The sequence below is a fragment of the Pseudoliparis swirei genome, chromosome 12 (assembly GCF_029220125.1).
Source record: "Pseudoliparis swirei isolate HS2019 ecotype Mariana Trench chromosome 12, NWPU_hadal_v1, whole genome shotgun sequence".
NCBI lineage: Eukaryota > Metazoa > Chordata > Actinopteri > Perciformes > Liparidae > Pseudoliparis > Pseudoliparis swirei.
The window spans coordinates 4941971-4961363 of record NC_079399.1 but is presented as its reverse complement, the minus strand read 5'-3'; the positions used below and the strand labels follow the sequence as shown (position 1 = coordinate 4961363).

General features: G+C 45.2%; 1 protein-coding gene across 2 annotated transcripts in view; it reads left to right on the top strand.

The window, feature by feature from the left end:
* LOC130202345 (MAM domain-containing glycosylphosphatidylinositol anchor protein 2-like) overlaps positions 1-19393 on the top strand; it is a 181589-nt gene that overhangs the window by 68606 nt on the left and 93590 nt on the right. For both annotated transcript variants that reach the window (XR_008833335.1, XM_056427817.1), the window contains exon 3: positions 2572-2746. Coding sequence is in view for 1 of the 2 variants with exons in the window: in XM_056427817.1 (XP_056283792.1) it covers positions 2572-2746 (175 nt within the window). In the remaining variant the exon portion in view is untranslated. The remainder of the gene's footprint in view (positions 1-2571; positions 2747-19393) is intronic.

Genomic DNA, 19393 nt, shown 5'->3' with positions numbered 1-19393 from the left:
ACAAGAGGATCCAGAGCACCGGGGGGAGAAAACTTCATCTAATTTATAATCATAACTTCTTTTAACTTTGAAAGCTTGTTTTCGCTGAACTCACGATGTCCCCGAACTCTTCTAATTGGGCTCCAGATTGTCCAAAAACCGCGGGGGCTTCGGCAATCGATCGGCGGCTGAGTCGAGCGCTTTTCTTTTCACGGCGGGTTTCTTTTTCTTTTCTCGCCGTCACTCAAAGTGAAGAAGCCTTTTTCAGTGCAATGTGTTAACACAGGCATTTATTTTTAATGACAATATATCCACTTTAAGGCTTTAGAAAAGGGGGGACGGCACAGAAGCTTTCTTTCAGCGAGAGGGATCGATGAAGAGACACACACACACACACACACACACACACACACACAGCCTTTGAGTTTCAGGGGACGCCTCATTTATTTTTCTGCCACTCCGAACAGTAAACACCCCAAAGCGAGACGGAGAATGTGAAACTCCCTCAGATAAACCCTTCTTTTTTTTGACGCATGTGAATTCCTCTCCTCGGCGTCCTCTAGCCCGGAGCGCGCGCACACACACACACACACACACACAAAATAGAGCGCCATTATCAGGTGTCGGGCCAACCAGCCACCCTTTCATTTCAATTCCTTTGCGCTGTCTGTGAGGAAAATCACCAAACTTCCAGCGGTCGTGTCCCCGGGCCGCAGAGAAGAAACACCCGGCAGTGAAGCGGCAATCTCCCAAGACAGCTCCCTATCTTCATCCCTCCGCGACGCCACATCCTCGTTCCGTCTGACGCCATCGCTGTAAAATGGGATGTTATCATCCGAAATTATCCCAACATGATCGCATCGCCCGCAGTGTGGAGAGATTGGATTCTAACGCCTTCCCGCCGAGAGACATGCGAAGGTCTGCAGGCAGAGCCAGTTCATCGGCGGCTTATACTTCAGGATGAGGGATTGAATGGAGCTTTAATGCCGCGCGGCCCCCGGGGCCAGAGTTGTCACGGTAACCTGTTCACGTTGTACGCTTTAATGAGGACGGGAGATGGAGAGAGAGAGAGAGAGAGGGAGAGGATGGAGAGTCAATTACAACGGCGTGTTGAAGAGTAACGCTAGTTTCACCTTTCATTACACCTCGATGCCACGGGGCTAACGGGGTGTCGTCGGATACGGAGAGGCGCTCCTGAACGCCTCGCCGAGCGTCGTCTCGTGTGGCAGAGAGGCGGCAAAAAGAGGATTTCTTTAGCTCTCGAGTTAAGTTCTTTAAAACAGGAAGTTCTTCGTCATTTATTTAAATGCAGAATCGTGTGAACAACGTAAACTTCATTTAAATCTTCTTCTATTAAATAGTGGCCTTTATTTACCTCAAGAGACCAACAAGCCAATACTAGAAATCTGATCCTATGAACACATTCCTTTTCTTTTCTTTTTTTCAGTTTTCTTATATAGCGGTGTTCCTTTAAGACGACTGTTTTCTGATCTGCTCCTGTTTTTAAAATAATAGTTTGGTGTTCTGAAAAAGAAAAAAAAACATATTCACTTTTCTTGCTGAGAGTTTGATTTGAAGATTTATATCACACTCATATAAGTTAATGTGAACTTAGACACATAAAAATAATGGTTCTTAAATGGTTCTTTAAAAGGCTTTGTGGTTCTACGAAGAACCATCACCAACTGAAGAACCATGTTTTTGGTCTATACAGGTTCTTTGAAGAACTATTTAAGGAAATGGTTCTTTAAGCACCATGATTTGAAAGGTTCTTTGTGGAACCATATATGGTGCCTTAAAAAAACATGTTTTAACAGTTCTTTGAGACAACTTTATAGGTTCTTTGAAGAACTATTTAAGGAAATGGTTCTTTGTAGAACCCTGGTTTGAAAGGTTCTTTGTGGAATTCAAAAGGGTGCCTTAAAGAACCATGTTTTGAAGCTTCTTTGAGATATCTTTATAGGTTCTTTAAAGTACTATTCAAGGAAATGGTTCTTTAAAGAACCCTTGTTTGAAATGTTCTTTGTGGAACCAAAAATGGTTCTTCTATTGCACTCTCAAGAACCAATTTTGGTTCCAGATGGCACCTTGATTTTTCTGTGTTCCTGTTCTTTTGATTGAGGAAGTGGCTCAGAGTAGAAGCACTGATTTAATAATTTTTTTGTATTTCCTGTCGCTTCCACTGTTGTTGTTTTTTTCCATCTGTGAATGAAACACACGATGAAACAAGCGCACCTCCCATTGCTCACGGGGCATAATCATAACCAGGTTCGCTTTGACAGCCATCAAAAGAATCAAAGAGCATGAAACAAACAATATTCATGAAACCCGCTGCACTGGAACACCATGGTAATGAGTGCTGTGTGTATATGGTGCTGCATATACACCATCACTTTCCCCATTACTTACATACAAATACTATTTGAGTGAAGCTGCATGCACCCTTTCAAACCCTTCTCTTTCTTTACCGGGCCTATTTTCTGTCGTTGCCAACAATGCCCATGGCTCGTATCTGAATACTATGTTTTGAACCATCTTGGTTGAACCTTGATCCGACCCTGAAGTCTGTTTCCCTTTTGTGTTCTCTGACAGATCCGGTGGACCAAGACGGCCGGCAGCGTGTCGGACCGCTTCCAGGACTCCAGCGTGTTCAACGAGACGTTGCACATCACCAAGATCATGAGGACCCAGGGAGGTCGCTACTACTGCAAGGCCGAGAACGGCCTCGGGTCCCCGGCCATCAAGTCCATCCGGGTGGACGTCTACTGTAAGTGTGACGACGACGTCCCTTCTTGTTATCGCGTGTGTTGCTTCCTGGTTCCGACGATCAAGGGTTCGTATCCGTGACACTCCGGACAAACGTGACCCCTAAAAAAGAGGTTTCTACGTGATGCCAGAATTTGTTTTCTCTACGTGACCCATGAAAAAGGTTTCTAGGTGACCCCTAAAAAAAAAAGCTTCTACGTGACCCCTAAAAAAAAAAGGTTTCTACCCGACCCTTGAAAAAAGGTTTTGACGTGATCCCTAAAAAATAAGGTTTCTACGTGACCCCTGAAAAAAAGGTTTAAATGTGACTCCTGAAAAGAGATTCATACGTGACTCCTAAAAAAAAAAGGCTTCTACGTGACCCCTAACATTTATTTTACACGTGACCCCTTAAAAAAAGGTTTCTACGTGACCCCTGAAAAAAGGGTTCTACATGAATCCTGAAAAAGGTATTTACGTGATCCCTTAAAAAAAGGTTTCTACGTGACCCCTAAAAAAAAGGTTTCTACGTGAACCCTGAAAAAAAGTTTAGACGTGACCCTTGAAAAAAGGTTTCGACGTGACCCCTATAAAAAAGGCCTGACCCCTGAAAAAAGGCCTGAACTCTGAAAAAAGGTTTCTACCTGACCCCTGAAAAAAAGGCCTGACCCCTGAAAAATGGTTTCTACGAGACCCATAAAAAAAGGTTTCTACGTGACCCCTAAAAAAATGTGACTCCTGAAAAAAGGCCTGACCCCTGAAAAAAGGTTTCTCCGTGACCCCTGAAAAAAGGTTTCTACGTGACCCCTAAAAAAAGGTTTATACGTGACTCCTGAAAAGAGGTTTCTACGTGACCCATGAAAAAAGGTTTCTACGTGACCCCCAAAAAAAGGTTTATACGTGACTCATGAAAAGAGGTTTCTACGTGACCCATGAAAAAAGTCAATTCTACCTGACCCCTGAAAAAAGGTTCCTACTCGTGAGTTGGCACCATAGCGTTAGCCTCCGGCACACGTATAGCGTCTCCAGACTAACCGGCGTGCATGCGCGCTGCGTGAAATCAATTAAAAAGTGCACGGAAATAAATCATTATGAGAAATTAACTATAAGTGCTGATCGGTGTGAAATGACATGAAACCTTACGCGTATTGCTGCCTCGAATGAAAATGTAGTTATTATTCGGAGGTAGAGCATCCGAAGAGACCCCTCCGCTCTCCCGAGAATGTTAATTAAGCTAAAACGCTTTTTATTATCCCGGCCGAGCCATCGCCTGTACGTGCGACCCTCTCTATTTTTAGACCATCCGCACGACGAGCGCCGAAGGCTCATTAGCATTTATCAAAGGGAAACTGTGATTAATTATTATTGTTTTTTATCGACGGGACATTGACGGTCCCGTTTCACCCGGACGATGGAGTTGCCGACCCTCAGAAGACCCTCCTCTAAGTGGGAGTTTTTAATCCAGTAACTGATATGCAGTTGTATTGTAATCAGATATATTCAGGGAAATGTAGTGTTTGGTGCCTTTTGAAGGATCTTTAAGTCGCCCTCAATCACGGCTTTATTCTTCACGGCACGCCTGCAAAGTAAAACACGTGCTTTTGTCTTCTCTAATGTAAATCTAAAGCGATTGATGACCTCTCTCTATCTTAATTTGTTGCCAAAACATCCACCTTTTTCAGTCCCGAGAGGAGAGGAAGAGGCCACTGGTGCAAACGCTGCATAGTGGAGCTATAAATAAATGAATACGAAGTGTTGCATTTGAAGGAATAGGACAAATGCCTTTTAAACCACAATGACAATAATTAAAGTGAAAAAATAATAACAAATTTGAATTAAATTCAGATAATTATGCTGCTTTAGCAGCCATGAGGTATGGAGTATACATATATATATATATATATATACATACATATTTGTATATATGTATATACATATATATATATGAAATTCTTATTTTATTTACATTTTTATAATATATATATATATATAATTTTTTGAATTATTATTTTATGTACGTATATAAGGCTATATAGTATAAGTAGTACATAATAATGAAGTATATGGTGTTATAATGTGCGAACCAATGCAAAAATACAATCCCAACCCTATTAATATATTCTATTACTACACGTACGATGATATAAGTCCTATGAACCAACAAAGGGGGAGTAATTAAAAACATGAAGGAAGAAACGTTATTCACTGAATACAACGAAGGTTACGAAGCAGACTTTCTCCACACGTTCCAGATACCTTGACGATGTCCTTGCGTCCGGCCTCGTAACGCGGCGCGTACTTCGTTAGCTGCTATGTTGTTGCACATCCTGCAGAACACATTATTCCTCTTGAGCAATGTGATTGCTTTCCCCTGGAGGTAGGGATGGAGGGGGGGATTTAATAGATGGGCCTCTGCAGTACATGCTATTTTTAGTGGTTTGCAGCTACAGTTTTTTAATTAGTATTAAAATGTGTTTTCTGGAGCTGGACCTCCCAACAACAACACATTTAATTGTAGTTCTGTGTCGTCTGCAGTTTACGATGGACTGCACCATTAATGCAAATATCCCCTTCATAAGCAGACGCAGGACCCCGTGTTTCACAATAAGAGGCGAATAACCCGAATGATCTTTCTGCAGTCGCTTCCTCCGCTTCTTCTTCCCAGACCATTTTATTTGCTTCTGCTTTCCACGGGAATATAAAGTCTTTTTTTTTTTTTTCCCTTTTCAATTTTCAAAACACACACTATAGAGCTCTTATTCACATATGCAGCTTTTTTATTAGATCAACCCCCCGCTCCTCGTTTTCCGTGAAGGCGGCCGCACGACCTGCTTGACTCACTTTCAGGTAAATTAAATGAAGGAAATGCGAAGCTAAATCTGGAGAGGCGGACGCCAAAAGTTTTCCTAGAGTCGGTAATAACTGATCTCCGCCGCCCAGAGGAGCAGATATTAGTTACAAAGATAACGTATTTACAAAAGCTCCCAATTCCATCTCAGCACATTTTCTACCTGCTGACACTTCAGTTTCAGTTTATTTTTGTATAGCCCAATTTCACAAATTACAAATTTGTCTCGGAGTGCTTTACAATCTGTACACATAGACATCCCTGCCCCAAAACCTCGCATCGGACCAGGAAAAACTCCCAAATAACCCTTCAGGGGGGAAAAAAAGGGAAGAAACCTTCAGGAGAGCAACAGAGGAGGATCCCTCTCCAGGATGGACAGATGCAATAGATGTCATGTGACCAGAAGGACAGATTTAGAGTTAAAATACATTCAATGAATATGACAGAGTGTATGAATAGTTCATAGTAGGCATATTCCACGATGGAGACCTCCACGATCCATCTGGCAGATGGCGGTGGGGAGGAGGAGTGGGCGGAGTCTCAACAGTGGGCGGAGTCTCAACAGGACAGTGGCGTAGTCAGGAACAGGAATTCCACGACCCAGACCTCGATGATCCATCAGGCAGATAGGATCTATGCTGTCTCATAGGGTCCGATGACCCCATGAGACGTGAAGTCAAAAGGACTCCGGGGAGAAAGCAGAGTTAGTAACGTGTGATTGAGAGATGAAAATTCATCCTTAAGGACAGAAAAAAGAGGAGATAGGTACTCAGTGCATCCTAAACGTCCCCCGGCAGCTATAAGCCTATAGCAGCATATCAAGGGGCTGGACCAGGTGAACCTAATTCAGCCCTAACTATAAGCTCTGTCAAAGAGGAAGGTCTTAAGTCTACTCTTAAACGAGGTGACTGTGTCTGCCTCCCGGACTGAAGGTGGAAGCTGGTTCCATAGAAGAGGAGCTTGATAACTCACGGCTCTGGCTCCTATTCTACTTTTTAAGACTCTAGGAACTACAAGTAGTCCCGCATTTAGTGAGCGCAGCTCTCTAGTGGGGCAATATGGTACTACAAGCTCCTTAAGATATGATGGTGCATCACCAATCAAGGCTTTGTAGGTTAAGAGAAGAATTTTAAAAGTGATTCTTGATTTTACTGGGAGCCAGTGCAGAGCAGCTAGTGCAGGAGTGATGTGATCTCTTTTCTTAGTTTTAGTGAGAACACGAGCTGCAGCATTCTGGATCAACTGGAGGGACCTAAGAGATTTATTAGAGCAGCCTGATAATAAGGAGTTGCAGTAATCCAGTCTCGAAGTAACGAACGCGCGAACCAATTTTTCTGCATCTTTTTGAGACAAGATGTGCCTGATTTTTTAAATATTACGTAGATGAAAGAATGCAGTCCTTGAGATTTGCTTCACGTGGGAGTTAAAGGACAGCTGTTTGTCTGCAGTTTGAGTCCTCAGGGAAGCGTCTGTTTAAAGTTAATAAAGAGCCGTACGCCCAACTGCCACACTGATCGATTCCGAGCTTAAAAGGCTCATTTCTTTTTCCCTTTAAAAAAAAAAAAAGTTTTCATTTAATTTCAGCTCCATTAATTTTGCAGGAGCGTCAAATGTGTCAATGAGTGACTGATGGAGGAGGGCTTAAGAGTTCTGCGAGGGCTTATGGCCGGATCAGAGAGTCCATTGACCATCGGCAGCACAGTGAAGCTCAAGGAGATTCTGAAATATGACTACTTAATGAATTTGCTCCGCTAATGTCTAATTCCAGTGATCTTATTGAAATATTAAATGGTTGATTAATCAATTTGTAAATCAACCAAGCACTGATCAATAATTTTTTATTATTCCTTTTTATATTGTTTGTTGGTGGCGACAACTCGGTGGTAAAATGTGATTTAATGTTCAATTCATTCAAATGATTCGATGCATTTTTGTTTATTAAGATGTGCCGAATGAATAACGCCGATTCCCACTAATAAACCACACAACCTTCAAGTCCGAGAAACAATTCAAACGACTCGAACGACCCTCAGAGAGAGCGAAGCGGAATGATTCCAGCTGATGGAGCAAACGGAGAACAAATTGCGGACGCTTGTTAAACCTGCCTCGTCCAGGTCAGCATTCACTGTCCGGGCCGTGATGGAGGGGCCACTTTAAAACTCACTTTAAAACGGTCTGAACAACAGAATAAAACGAGAAACACGGAGATGCGCTGCGGAAAAGAAATAGATGGAAAAATGAAGTAAAAATAACAACAAGTTTTTCTCCGGAGTTCTCAGGAAAACAAAAAAAAACACTTTGCTCTGTTTGTGCATATGCTAATGTGTTGCAGATGATATTAACCGGGTCTGCCACGGCAGCCAGTGCCAGGGACAGATACACAACCCACTGGACCGTGGAGATCTGTTAACTGAAGCTGATATTCCTCCCTACATTCCCTCAAAAGAAGGATTAGAATGAGACAATAGCCGGCTTTCTCTGCGTTATCTGCGGCAGGACTTACTCCGCACCGCTATCGCAGAAGCCAGCGATTTTTAATGGAGGATACCGTGTGTGTGTGTGTGTGTGTGTGTGTGTGTTCGGGCTTCGGCGTATTCATATTTCGGCGTTCATCGAGATTGGAGACGTGCGAATGTGCCCGTCCGCTTTCTTTTGTGCGCTCATGCCAGAGGGAAACCAAAAAAAAACGAGGCCGCCCATCTGGTTCAAGCACACGATTATGCATGAACACACTCTCCGCCGGCGAGGTCCGTGACTCACACACACACATGTCAAGGGCTTCAACTCGTCTTGGCGCACACGCCTCCTCAGCCGCGCGAGGCCCGACGTCGGCTAGATGTGCGCGCGTGTCCGCTCTCGTGTTTGCCTCCCATCGACGGAGTTCATGGACGGAGCTCAGAGACCAAACAGCTGACGGTGTTTTCCCTCCGTATAACTGGCGCTTCCTATCTCTCATCAGGTGATCCGATTCGGCTCGGTAAATGTGTGCAGAGCAAGAGAGGACAAGGGGTGTGTGTGTGTGTGTGTGCGGGGGGGGGGGGGGGGGGACATTGAGTCACCGGAACGCGGTGATACAAATCGAGTTTCCACTGTGGCTGATGTGGTTAATATGAACTCCTTCATCCCGTCGTTACTGGCTTTTGCACCCTGACGTTTAAAGAGCGTTACGGTTCAAAAGAATCTCCAAGTTCCAAATCCAGAGAAATATAATAAAAAGTATTTAATTATAACAGAGAGGATCATAAGTGCGTACATAGTCCGGCTGGATGAGCCCTACAAAGGTTTTTATACGCAAGAGATTGTAAAAAAACAGCTGATTTACCCGGAAGAACCATCTTATTTTGAAACCGTCTTATTTTGAAAAGGTCGGAAGTAGTTTTTTTCCCACAAACAGGAAGTGGGAGACAGCTGGCTCCTCCAATTGGTTAGTGATGATGCAACATGCAGCTACCGCCGCAGCACAGCTTGCTATTCGCTCATCGCTACACGGGAGGAGAGGCTTCCCTCACAGTTCACTCACTTTTTCAAAATAAGATGCCTTCAAAATAAGACGGTTCTTTTCTGTCTTAAAGCAGCTGGTTTTTTACAATCTCTTGCGTATAAAAACCTTTGTAGTGCTCATCCAGCCGGAATACGTACGTACTTATGATCCTCTCTGTTATAATAACAAACTACTTCCGGCCTTTTCAAAATAAGATGGCTTCAAAATAAAAGGTTCTTCTTGGCTGGAAACAGCTTTGTTTTACAATCTCCAAGGGAAACCTCCATTTCATTCATACCTGAGTCACCCTTTAGATATAATAACCATAAAACATATATAATCAGCATACAGCTACAATAATAATACTCATACGGTGACTTTCTCCATGTTTTCCGAATACAATCTTCGGAATATCCCTTATTAATTATCATATCATTCGAATATATTAATATAAAACATGTGCAAGTATATTAAAAAAACCTTACAACTCTGCAGTAGCCCGGAGAGGCTCCTTTAAAAGGCCGTAGTAATCCATGTGGGTGGACAGTGTTCAGAGGGTAGTGCGTAGGACGGTGATCTCTCGGGAGCTTATCGATTAGAGGGTTCAGTTGGATGAAGACGTGTGTGCTGCAGGCTCAATACGTTGAGTTATGACTCAGATTGAAGGAAGCTATGATTGTTAACTGGTGGACGAGCTCGTGGTTTTATACAATAAAGCTTTTATTCTGACAGTTTCATGGACAAAAGAACAAGGTCGATCCATCCCGCCACTGGTCCGCTAAACCTTCTTATCCTATTCAGGGGGATTGAAGGCTATCCCAGCATGCACTGAGTAAAAGTCGGGTACACCCATGGGCAACACTACAATTCACAACCAACGGCAATTTAGATAGAATTGACCCTTCGCTAAGCCCTCCCCGCTCGCCGCTACTCCATTAAGCTGTCAGAGCTCGACCGGCGGAGCCCACGCTGTCTCCGACTGCACCCCCTGAATAAATATCGAATTTATGGAAAACAACAAATGAGGCAGACGTTCCAGAAAGAGGCAGACAAGCGGGTCGTCAATATGCGTCCGAAGGATTTATACACAATGTCAGCAGGGAACTGGAAGGTTAATAAGATTCAACCCAAAGCGTGAAAGTGAACCACCAACTTCATAAAGAACGAGACGGAAGACGAGGAAACGAAGGACATCGCTGTTCCTGTAACGCTCGTGTGGTGGAAGACTTTCTCTGTTCATCTGGAAAAGGAGGAATGAAGTCTCTGATTTAAAAATGGCCTTTATCTGTTTTATTCCTTGCAAGGAGGAAAGTTGTGACACAAGATTCAATGAAGCAACAGTCACACCCTTCTCCAAAATTTGGTTTACGCCTCAAGCAAATTCTGCTGATTCTGGTTCATATGACAACTTCAAAGAAGAAGTCCCCTCTTCTTCGTCTGGAAGGGTCAGCTCCTCATCTGTATCAAGACCCCGAGACCTTGTATCTGCTTCCCCGAACCCCCCGGTGTGGAATCACATTCATTTTACAAAAGCAATTCAATTCAATTCAGTTTATTTGTATTGCCCATTTTCACAAATTATTAATTTGCCTCAGAGTGCTTTACAATCTGTACACATAGACGTCCCTGACCTTTGACCTCACATCGGATCAGGAACAACTCCCAAACAACCCTTCACAGGGGAAAAAAGGGAAGAAACCTTCAGGAGAGCAACAGAGGAGGATCCCTCTCCAGGATGGACAGAACAATAGATGTCATGTGACCAGAAGGACAGATTTAGAGTTAAAATACATTCAATGAATATGATAGAGTGTATGAATAGTTGGTAGTCGGCATATTCCACGATGGAGACCTCCATGATCCATCAGGCAGATGGAGGTAGAGAGGAAAAGTGGGCGGAGTCTCAACAGTGGGCGGACTCTCCCTGTCTACCTCATATTTTCCCACGATACTAAATCACTCTACAGCTCCCGATCACCTCCATTATCACATAACATGACCGTACGATACTTTACTTTATTCACTCTAACGATCATTTGAAAGCAAAAGCAGCACGTGTAGACCTTCAGTAGCTAACGTAGCAGAGAAGAGCTAATGCTAAACAACGATGTGCTGACTTACTCTGCTCGTGTTAGCGTCACAGGGTTTATACGAAGAAATGTAATGTTTAGAAACGTATCTATCTCCTTCCAACCTCTCAGGGTAACAAGTGTCACGATCACACAAAGTTTAAGCTCGACCACACGGCTCAAAGGCAACAAGACTACCTGAAAGAAGAATGAGAGTCTCTGGCGCTGTGGCTGTTGGAGATGGCCTACGCTACGCTACGATTGGCCGGTCTGCTGTCGAGGGGCGGGACTTAGCGAAGGGTCAATCGTTTTCTAAGCAAACAATAAATTCACCCAACTCACGTGTCGTTGGAGCCTTAAAAACAAACAGATTTGCGAATAAGAAACAAAACAAAGTGCGTCTGATATATTTAATAATTCTTATGCCATCAATTTGGAGTTTCTCTCTAAAATTCAGGACTAACAAAAGCAACACATGACATCTTCGTCAAAAGCAACAACACCTGACTGAAAATGAAGAAAAATGTGATTCTATGGCGCTGTAGCTGTTGGAGATGGCCTACGCCACGCTACGATTGGTCGATCTGCTGTCGAGGGGCGGGACTTAGCGAAGGGTCACTCGTTCTTTAAGCAAACAATAAACTCACCCAACTCGTATGTTTTTGGAGCCTGAAAAACAAACAGAATTGCGAATAAGAAACAAAACAAAGTGCGTCTGACATATTTCATAATTCTTATTTCACGATCTTTAAAATGCAAGAAAAACAAAACAACACACGACATCTTCGTCATCAGTTTTGGGTACAAACCAAGAGGACCACCGTCTTGATACCTCCAGAACGACGTGATCTCATGATCTATACATCCGCTGATGTATGATTACAATCCTCTGAGAACGATTCCCATAATGCACGTGGGCAAAGATCTACACGCTGGCGGCTCTTAAGTGCTTTTGGATGTAAATGACCCGCCGTGATGAACGGCGCCACGCGGCCGCGCTGAGTTATCGGCGCCGCGTTGGAATCGGGACACAACGAATCGGCACATTACGTGTACATTATGTAAATGTTTGCAGGTTTTTGGTTAATGGAGGTAAAGCCGGTTCACGACTGCCCATTACTCTTTCAAGGACTCGCTCTGGGGGGAGGGGACCTTAATCAACCTCATCCCTCGCCTCGCTTTTTCTCCCCCCCCCCCCCCCTCCCCCGCCGTCAGGAGCTCGACACATACGAGTGTGTTTGTGTTCTGTATGCTAATGTGATTAATTGAGATTATTTCATTCTTATCTGCATTTTTTATGTTGTTGGGGTTTAAAAAAAAAAAAAAAAAGTATCTCTCCCGGAGAGAGTCTAAAGGCCACGGATGAGGAACTCGACCGCTCGTGATTATTCATCTCCGCCATGTCTGATTAAAGGCCGCAGAATATCCAAATTACAAGATCAGTCCGCGCGGCGTGCATCACGGGAAATGATGATGGTATTGATCTCGGGTCCTACGACTATTTACGAACTTGATGGAGCGTAAGAAGTATTTCACGAGTTATATGATGGTAGTTGATGATGTCTCGCGAGGAAAGATGGAAGAAATGTGTGAATAAAACAAATTAATATTATCATGCAGAGCTTTGATTTTCCGGGTAATACCAAAGAAATCCAAGAAATGTAAATAGATAGATAGAAAGATAGATAGATATATACTTTATTAATCCCCAAGGGGAAATTTGTCGTCACAGTAGCAGCACCAATAAACTAAACACACGAGAATAAAAAATAAAATATAAAAAAACAGGGATGAAAGATATAGGAGTATACAAAGTAAAATATAAAATACAATTTAAAATACTAGTTTCCTGAGTTGTTTTGAGGGCGATATTGAGGCGATGAATAAAAGACACGAGCAGATGTTAAAATGATGTCACGTCTGGACTCAGATATAACGTCAGAGATTATCACTCCGGGGATTTTATCATTTCAAGAAAGAAAGAAGAGCCAGACTCTTTTCCGACGTAACGCTCGCTCCTTCTGGTCCTTCCCCGTTGGAGATTTCCTACGTACGAGAATATTTTAATCCCGATGTTTCCGCGTCTTTCATAAACGCGCTGCACGGCGAGTCGTTTCAAAGAGAACCAAAAGAGGTGGGACGGATGTGACCCCCGCTGCGCTCTCACATCCTGTACGCGTGACCTCACGCTCGACCCCGAAGCTCCTCCGCTTGAATGACGTCGGCTGACGGGAAGTAAACAATCAACCCCCGAGCTGTTGCATAGCAACGCACTTACGCTGGAACGGTCCGCTGCCGTCGTGACGAACCGCGATCGGTCGTTGACTCGAGGGGAAAAAAGAAGGAAATAGTCCAGTTTTCTTTCTTTCAATCATTTTATTTTTAATTAATAGGCAACAAAAAAAAAAAATTTAAATTACAAATCACATAAAAGCAAAACAACCGACTCTACGAACAATCAGACAAGGACAGGAAAAACATGAGATGAGTTTGTAGTGAGAGGTCATCCAGGTCATCTGCTTGACTGTAGCCCCCCCCCCCCCCTTCACACACACACACACACACCCATGAAATCGTACCGAATTCGACGCGGCACTCCTTTGGGACCCTCTCGATTGGACCCCCACCCACGACTCATTCAAACACACTGAGGTCGTCCTTTAGGAAAGCCATCCTGTCCTCGGTTGGTCTTTCTCTTCTTCTTTTTCCCAAAACCAATCGCAGGGGAAGGTCGTTAGGCCGAAACCCAGACGCAGAACTCCGTCACGGCGCTCTGACGGGTGGTGTCCGGGTGTCTGAGGGCGAGGATGAAGAGGAGATTTCATTGCTACTCACACACACACACACACACACACACAGTGGGCCTCATTATTTCCTCATCTCCATCACTGGGAGGAAGCGAGGGGTTGCAAGCTCTGCTGCTGACGTCTGCCCCTCCATTTATCACACATAGTGTCCACATGTCCACACACACACACACACACACACGTTGGTCTCGTCCCCCCTCCTCCCAAAGACAGCGTAATTGGAACACCACCGTCACCGGAGCTGACGGAGGTGCAACAGGCTGCAGCTCTCCGGCCTGCAGCTCCAGCTCTTAAAGCGACAGTTTAATCATCGTCTATTTGCATAATTTTGACTTCAAGGAAGAAAGAAAAGAGCAATAAAAAGTCTATATTGAAGCTCTGGGGTTTGTTTATCGCACTCTCGGTAGATGTTGATGTTTTTACATCCATGCTGCACATTATCTCAATCTTGTTGTTGTCGCTGTATTATCTCCACATTAGCGGTCGGTAACTCGGGGGGACGAGCCCACTTTACTCGACATTACGAGATTCCCATCCTAACGAGACCATTGTGCTCTCCGGCAGACCGCTGCTCCCCACAATGGAGCGAGCGGTAGCGCTCCCGACCGCTCCATTGACTCCATTGTGCATCGCCACTTCAATTGGCGGTAATTACACTTAACCAGGCCTGATGACTGCAGCCTGGAAGAGGGAGTTACTTACCATTACCTTAATGCTCAATGCATGTCCTGAGAGAGAGAGGGAGAGAGAGAGAGAGAGAGGGAGTTACTTACCATTACCTTAATGCATATCCTGAGAGAGAGAGAGGGGGAGAGAGAGAGAGAGAGAGGGAGTTACTTACCATTACCTTCATGCTCAATGCATGTCCTGAGAGAGGGAGAGGGGAGAGAGAGAGAGAGAGAGAGAGAGAGGGGAGGGAGGGAGGAGTTACCATTACCTTTATGCTCAATGCATGTCCTGAGAGAGAGAGAGGGGAGAGAGGGAGAGAGAGAGGGAGTTACTTACCATTACCTTCATGCTCAATGCATGTCCTGAGAGAGAGAGAGAGAGAGAGGGAGGGGAGGAGAGGGACGGAGTCACTTACCATTACCTTCATGCTCACTGCATGTCCTGTGAGAGCGAGGGCGAGAGAGAGAGAGATTTTTGAAAAACACTTTATTTACATTTTTTCCATCGCAACGTTTCTCTACAAATAAAGTGTTTTAAAAATCAGGTTATTTTAAATAAAAGCAAACAAACAAAACATTAAAAACATTAAAAAGAAAACATGTTTTACCGAATATAAAGTGGTGCAAACTCCAGCTCCTCCTCTACCACAGAACAAACAATATCTTTAAAACACCAGCGTTGTTTAAAAGCATCCAGGTCTCCAATGTGTTTGTAAAACCTGAACTCCAGCCAGAGTCTGGCTCTGATGTTACAGAGCCACACTGCCTTGGCCTCCTGCCCCTCTCTGTTTTCCACCCGGGACTTCCTAGTTAAATAAATTGCCATTTTGCTTCACGGATAAAAATTTAGGAGCTGCCACTTTTCTTTTCTGTTTTTGTAGGCAGCTCCCATAAAAACCTTCTCTGTAAAACCACATTAAAAGACTAAAACCACTGTTAAAAGAGCGAAGAAACTCAAAAGTCTCTTACACTCGTTAAAAACATGGTAAATAGTCTCCCGGAGGTCACAGAAGGGGCACTGGCTCAGGACAGCGGGATTGATTACCGAAATAAAAGCGTTGGACGCGACAGCACCGTGTAAAATCCGCCACTGGAGGTCCGCGGTCCTTTTCTTTAGGGGAGGCTTGTATAGGACCCCCCACTGCGGGCCAGGGCCTCCATGCCCAAGTCTCTCTGACCACACAGTGGGCGGTCTGTTGCACAGTCTGGACCTGTTGATGCTCTTCACGAGGTTAAAATACAAAGTCTTCTTGTCTGCTTTGTTCAGTGTGCAGTTTTCTGGGTGGCTCGTTCTTAGCAGGGGCGGTGAGTCCCCCTAGCCCCGGGCTGAGGGAGATGTTTGGGAAGGGGTCTGCAGGGTCCGGCTCTGCTCTCCGCTGGCTGTAGTCGTTGAGGAGGCTCCTCTCCAACCCGGTCAGCCTCTGCCTCCACAGCTCCAGGAGCCTCCTCGCCACCCGGTCGGAATGCAGACCCAGCAGGGAGCCCAGGGCCGGGGGGTCGCTCAGCGTCGGCCCCACTGCATCCACCAACTGCTGCAGAGAAAGGGTCTTTGTTCGCAGCAGCGCCCCCGTTAGTCCAGGGGTGACGCTGCTGCTAATGTCTAGTTTTGCCCCGTGAATTAATGGTTCTCTCAACAACCAGAACAGAGAGTCAGACTGTGGGCACCTTTCGTGCTTAAAAAGGGCCCACGACTTAAAAACACCCTGATAAAAAGGAGGCAGCCCACTTAGTTTTAAAAAGCTGGGGTCTATTAAAAACAGAGCAGTATCCAGCCCTAGGTTGTCAGCACGTCTGAGGATGCAGCTGGCCACGTCTCGCCACACTAAAAACCGGACTCGTTAAAACTTCTGAACAAACTGTAATCTAAAAGTGGCCGTCCGGCTGGCCAGGTGGACAAGGCCCTGTCCCCTCCTCTCTGGCTAAAAACAGCACCCCTGTGGCACCCAGTGTAGACCCTCCCAAAAGAAATCCACCATCTTCTTTTGTATGTTGGCTAAGAAGCCGAGGAGGGTCTAACACGGTCAACCTGTGCCACAGTTGGGATGCAATAAGATTGTTTAAAACCAGTACTCTACCTTTAAAAGACATCTGGGGGAGCAGCCACTTCCACTTGGAAAGTTTCCCTCTATCTTCTCTGTGACGCCTCCCAGTTCTTCTGGACCATGCTCGGTTTCCCCAGGTATATTCCTAAATATTTAAAACCGTCCGTCTTCCATATGAGTTTTGTGGAAGAACCGGAGGCCGCCACGCCACTCCCCCACAGCGAGGGCTTCGCTTTTCTTCCAGTTCACCCTCGCTGATGATGCCGTGCTAAAATCATGTACTATTTGATTTAAAAGGTTTACATCTTTTTGGCTTTTAATAAAAACAACGACGTCGTCGGCATACGCCGATAAAAACATTCTTCCATTAAAACCAGGTAAAACCAAACCATGCAGGCTAGAGCGTATTTTAATGAGGAGGGGCTCGAGGGAGAGTGCGTAGAGCATCCCGGACAGAGCACAGCCCTGCCGGACCCTCTACTCACTCTAAAAGGAGCACACAGCCTGCCGTTTATCTTCAGCACACTCTCAACATCACTGTACAACACCTTGATCTTAGCTATGAAACCAGCGCTGAACCCAAACTTCCCCAGAACTTTCCAGAGGAAGCCGTGTTCAACGCGATCAAAAGCCTTTTCCTGATCTAGAGAAATCAGACCAGTATCCATACCCAACGAGCTGGAGACCTCCAAAACATCCCGAATGAGGTGGACGTTATCCACCATGGACCTGCCGGGCACACAGTAGGTCTGGTCGATGGAGGACCTGCTCCATAGCTCCCCTCAGCCTGGAGGCGAGGACCCTGGACAGAAGCTTGTAATCCACACACAGCAGAGACACAGGGCGCCAGTTACCGATATCCTGCGGGTTTCCTTTTTTTGGCAGTAGCGTCAGCACTGCCCTCCGGCAGGACATCGGCATGGAACCAGAGGCCAGACTCGTTGAAGACGTCTAGGATGTCCCTTCCGAGGACATCCCAGTATTTCTTGTAAAACTCAGCGGGGAGGCCGTCGATCCCGGGGGCGCGCCCTCCCTGCATTCCCTGCAGGGCAGCTTTCAGCTCTTGGGGGGTTATGGGTCTGTCGAGCTCCTCATTAGTCTCCTCGGAGACCTGAGGCAGCTCCCCACAGAGCCCCTCCGTCGACTCTCCCTCCTCCCTATACTCAGTGGCATAAAGGGAGGAGTAAAACCCCACCGCTCGCTTCCGGATCTGGCTTGGCTCCACAACCGGCTGCCCTGCGTCCGTCAGCAGTGAGTGGATCACTCGCCCCTGCCCACTCCTCTTCTCCAGGCCGAAGAAGAAGCTAGAGGGAGTGTCCATCTCCGCGATGGTCTGGAATCGGGACCTGACCAGTGCGCCTTGTACTCTAACTTCGAACAGGTCGGCGAGAGCCGCTTTTACCTTTGAGGACTTCAATATGTCCTCGATCTCCTGTGGACTCGCTCAAACTTTCTAGGTCCACTATCTCAGTCTCCAGGTCCTTCATAGATCTGGTGACGTCTCTAGTGACGTTGAAAGTGTGCTGCTGACAAAGGAGCTTAATTTCTACCTTACTACGGTCCCACCACTGCCTAAGATTATTAAAATCACTCTTCCTCAGCCTAAAATGCCCCAAAATAAAACAACACCTCTCTAAAACTCCTATCGAAAGTTAAAACTGTATTAAAATGCCAATATGCGCTCCTGGGTAAAAAGTTCCTAATAAAAACATGACATAAAACCAAAGAGTGATCAGTAAAACCAGCCAGAACAATGCTGCACATTTTAAAAATACTAAAATGGTGCTTAAAAACATAAATACGGTCTAACCTGGCTGAGGAGATCCTTCCCTCCCTAACGTGGGACCATGTGTACTGTCGGCAGTCCGGATGCATCCTTCTCCACACGTCCACCAGGCCATGAGCATGGACCAGCCTCCTCAGCACCTGCTGTGAAGCTGGATGTGGCTCTGTGTGATTTCTGTCTTTAAAATCATCCTCTGTGCAGTTAAAATCCCCAAGAATAAAAATCCTCCGAGGCACAGTCATTTAAAACATCATTAATTTTGGATAAAACAGCTTCCTCTCTGCCCGGTTGTTGGAGCATAGACATTAATTAAAACAACATTAAAAAGGTCGAACCGTGCTTTCACAAAGAACAGCCTCCCCTCCACGATGTGTTTGACCTCCAGTGACCGCGGGCTGAAGGCCCTGGAGAAGAGGAAGCCCACTCCTCCGCTGAGGTTGGTGTTGTGGCTCAGGAGGACTTCTCCCTCCTCCAGTCCGCCTCGTTGGTGCTGTCGCTGTGCGTCTCTTGTAAGAAGAGAACATCGTTGGCTTTCATCTTGTTAAATTCATAAATAGATGTTCTCTTCTTACTGTCCCTCGCTCCATTTACGTTTAAAACTCCGACTCTGAATGTGTTCATTAAAAGAAAAGAGTTTAAAAAACAAATAAAACTTAAAATCAACAAATCAAATAAAACCCACATTGGAGCTCTCCACCTCCCCCTGCTGGATGCACTCCTTTACTTTGAGTAAAATCTTTTTAATCCTAAAAACCTCTTGCTTTTCAAACTTTTTTTTTCATATAATATCGGCAAGACTGTACAAAGTTCACGAGGTCAGGAAGTGATCCTGACCTCCACTTTCCTTGTTTTTGTTCTGTGTAAAACTGGCTTATTTCATCCACTGTATGAAGTTTTGAGCTTGACTGTTTGTTAAAATTAGAGGAGAGTCGCTGTCGTCTGCCCCTCTTCATCACTGCTGTCCTCCA